The sequence below is a fragment of the Perkinsus marinus genome, assembly GCF_000006405.1.
Source record: "Perkinsus marinus ATCC 50983 genomic scaffold scf_1104296977914, whole genome shotgun sequence".
Classification (NCBI taxonomy): Eukaryota; Perkinsozoa; order Perkinsida; family Perkinsidae; genus Perkinsus; species Perkinsus marinus.
Window position 1 is genome coordinate 1 of NW_003200011.1, and position 3,230 is coordinate 3,230.

At 46.3% G+C, this 3,230-nt stretch overlaps 2 protein-coding genes across 2 annotated transcripts; both read left to right on the plus strand.

The window, feature by feature from the left end:
• Positions 1–11: 11 nt before the first annotated feature.
• Positions 12–1,964, plus strand: Pmar_PMAR010663 (hypothetical protein; the record flags this gene model as incomplete). Its single annotated transcript, XM_002764350.1, has 9 exons — positions 12–72; positions 118–234; positions 281–393; positions 622–702; positions 744–841; positions 1,173–1,270; positions 1,320–1,452; positions 1,501–1,603; positions 1,824–1,964. The coding sequence occupies 9 exons, from the start codon at positions 12–14 to the stop codon at positions 1,962–1,964; spliced, it is 945 nt and encodes a 314-aa protein (XP_002764396.1).
• A 313-nt stretch (positions 1,965–2,277) lies between these two features.
• Positions 2,278–2,798, plus strand: Pmar_PMAR010664 (conserved hypothetical protein; the record flags this gene model as incomplete). The annotated part of the gene is made up of 3 exons (XM_002764351.1): positions 2,278–2,350; positions 2,546–2,639; positions 2,681–2,798. The coding sequence occupies 3 exons, from the start codon at positions 2,278–2,280 to the stop codon at positions 2,796–2,798; spliced, it is 285 nt and encodes a 94-aa protein (XP_002764397.1).
• Between the last annotated feature and the right edge of the window lie 432 nt (positions 2,799–3,230).

A 3,230-nucleotide genomic window follows, 5' to 3' on the forward strand; every position in this document is an offset into this window, starting at 1 on the left:
TGTCGGCTGGTATGGACAAGACTGCTATTGTTTGGGACGGGGCCAAGGGCCAGAAGTTAGGAACGTTGAAGGGTAGGTTTGTGCATGCGTGCTAGAGGAGTAGCAGTATCATTGTAGGTCATACTGGGCCTATCACATGTGGGACTTGGCAGCCTTTCCATCTACTGAGTGATGGACAGTTAGTGCCCAATATCGCTACTGGGTCAAAGGACATGAGCATAAGGGTTTGGGATGGTAGTAACAGTAGTAGCACGAGGGAGTGTGGTAGGATTGTGTTTAGGTGCGAACTACACTGTAAAGTATGTCCTTACGTCTCACACAGCACCGGTGACGTGTTTACGGTGGACAGGAGAAGACTATATAATATCTGGCAGTCGTGACCGCATGTTGAAGGTAGTGGAATTGATCGTGATGAGCAGTGTTGGAAAATATGCACATGGTCAACCACATGGGTTGGTGACAATGTGGAAATTCTGAGGAAATTTTGGGATAGTCCTGTTGGTTCTTGTACACCTCCATGCGAATTCTTTCGTCAACCCTTTTTGTTGAGGAAACTCCTGAGCTTGTGAACATTTTTTGTCAACACTGATTGTGAATAGTGGTTATGATTATGTTTGCCAGGCTTGGTCGACGAAGGACGGTCGCATGTTAAGGGAGTTCAAAGGTCATGCTCATTGGGTCAACACAGTGTGTTGCAATACGGTACGTGGGTGAGGGTCTATGAGCTTTCAACTGCGCATCAGGACTATGTCACGTTGAAGACTGGTTGCTTTGGTGAGAAGGACCAACCGGCTACGGCTGAGACAACTGTGCCTGAGCTCAAGGAGAGGGCCTTGCAAAGGTGCTGTTGACATGTCAGAGCTTGATATTAATAATCTTAATATAATATATATAGTACTATAGTACGATGGAGCTCAACCCGTTTTACGTGCAGTGACGTAATACTCTGTGAAAAAAAGCGATATTCGCGGTGGTATGCAGTAGTCTCGAAATATGTTTTTCACTGGGGTTTTTCATATCACTAGGGTGAACCTCCAATATATATGTTAAGGAATATATGAATCTATTTTGAAATGATGGTACATTATACGTATATGTTAATACAAGATGAATTTGTAAAAATAATATATGTTTGTTACAGTATTAACATTATTAGTATATACTCTGTGAAGGTATAACAAGATGATTAAGCAAACAGGAGGTGTGGGTGAGAGGATCCTATCGGGTAGTGATGATTTCACAATGTTTCTCTGGAGCATGGACAGTAAGTGTTGGTGTCGATTTTCGTCACGCGCCACGAAATTGGTCACCATGTTCAGGCAAGAAACCCTTATGTCGTTTGACGGGCCATCAGAAGGTGGTGAATAATGTCCAGTTCAGCCCCGATGGCCGTATGATCGCCAGCGCTAGTTTCGACAAGTCCGTGCGCCTATGGGATGGCGTAACAGGAAAGTAGTACTCTAAGCTCTGCCACCCTGGCATTGGCACTTCCAACTGTAGGTTCATCTGTGCTCTACGTGGTCATGTTGCTGATGTTTATATGGTGTCATGGTCAGCCGATAGTCGTATGCTTGTTTCTGGCTCTAAGGATTCCACTGTGAAGGTGAGGGGGGTCAATGGGGGGGGGAATATGCTCATGGTCAACTACACGTGTGATCGAGAATATGAAAATTTTGGGGAATTCTTGTGGGTTTCTGTACACTCCTGTTCTAATATTAGCTTCGGAAACTCGTTTGCTCAGCTGAGGAAAGCGAGGATATATTCCTCCAACACTATGGGGGACTGAGCGTATCGTATGACCAGCACGATGCTGTTGTGGTCAGGTCTGGGATGCTGGCAAGAGGAAGCTGAAGGAGGACCTGCCCGGTCACGCTGATGAGGTCTTCGCGGTGGATTGGAGTGGAGATGGTGCCCGAGTGGTCAGCGCTGGTCGCGATAAGGTTGTTAAAATATGGAAGCACTGAGGATATACGTTACTGTTCCTGTTATCCGTATTTACCATAACGTATGTTACGTCGTGGAAGAGGTGCCGAGTTTTTTAATTTGTGATTGGAGTGGTATGGAAATTGGCACGCGTACACACGTGCGCATCAGTGACTGTTCCGTCCCTTTGCTCGGCTGTTGGTGCTGATAAAGGCCCAATCGATAGTGGTTTTAGGGCTTGTCGAACGCAGTGTTCGAGCTAGAGATCACAACACCTATTACTTTGCTATACGGAGAGTTTTGTGGCGCGCGGTCATTCATATGCGTCTAGGCATATTTCAGCTCTGTTCGCCTATGCTGACCAGACTCTTCGATCGCGGCCTGCTCAGGATTGGAGGGAAGCTCCTCAGTGCTCAACCTAGTTCAGGTGCGTAGAGCTCTACAATGGTCGTAGTTGACATGGTTCAACTTAGGCCCGCTTCAACGCTGTTGTGGGTAGCCCCCCTGGTGGACAGGAAAAAGGTAAGAAGACTAGGCGTAAGAAGCAGCATCGTGTGATGAAGGAAGGACCACATAGTGAGGTCATTGAAGGCAATGAGGAACTGTGATGAACCATAAGCAGATACTGGCATCCATCAGCTGTGTGCCCTCTCTCCTGAATTGACCACCATCGTTGGGGTACTTAAGGCGAGCCGTGTTGATGTCAATAAGAAACTGTGAGTTTGTATACGGCTGTTGAAGGGCCACTGTTTGGTAGATGGGTATATATCAAATCCCACAATCTGCAAGAAACGACGGACAAGAGGAATATTAAGCCTGATGCCGTTCTAGGCAAGAAGTCTACTTTAGTTGCTCGAATAGAACCTATTGGTTAGGGCGTATTATTCCGGTGCCAGTGGTGAACATGTGCACTATGCAAAAGTATGTACAGAAACACGTTACGAAGATCGAGGCGGAGCCGGCGTGATAAACCAGGGTGGTGCGGTGACCTCTCTACTAGATAGATTTATTTCATCATGCATTACTGCAGTCTCGCAAGGTGTCCTTGGGTTCAGAGTAGGGCTTTGAGAATCTTGCGTCGGCGGTAGCGCGCGCCCTGGTAATCGATTATGGATTTTCGTCGAAGCATATTTATAAAAGGCTTAGAACAGTAGACGTGTGACGAAGCCGCTTGTACATATTGAAGGAAAGCGGTAGTATCCCATAGCGTTGGAGTCGAAGAAGTTTAAGAAGGAGAAATGTGGATCAGTTTCTACACCCCATTTACAATATGTCCAGCAATAAGAGTTTATCATCAGTGGATGAGA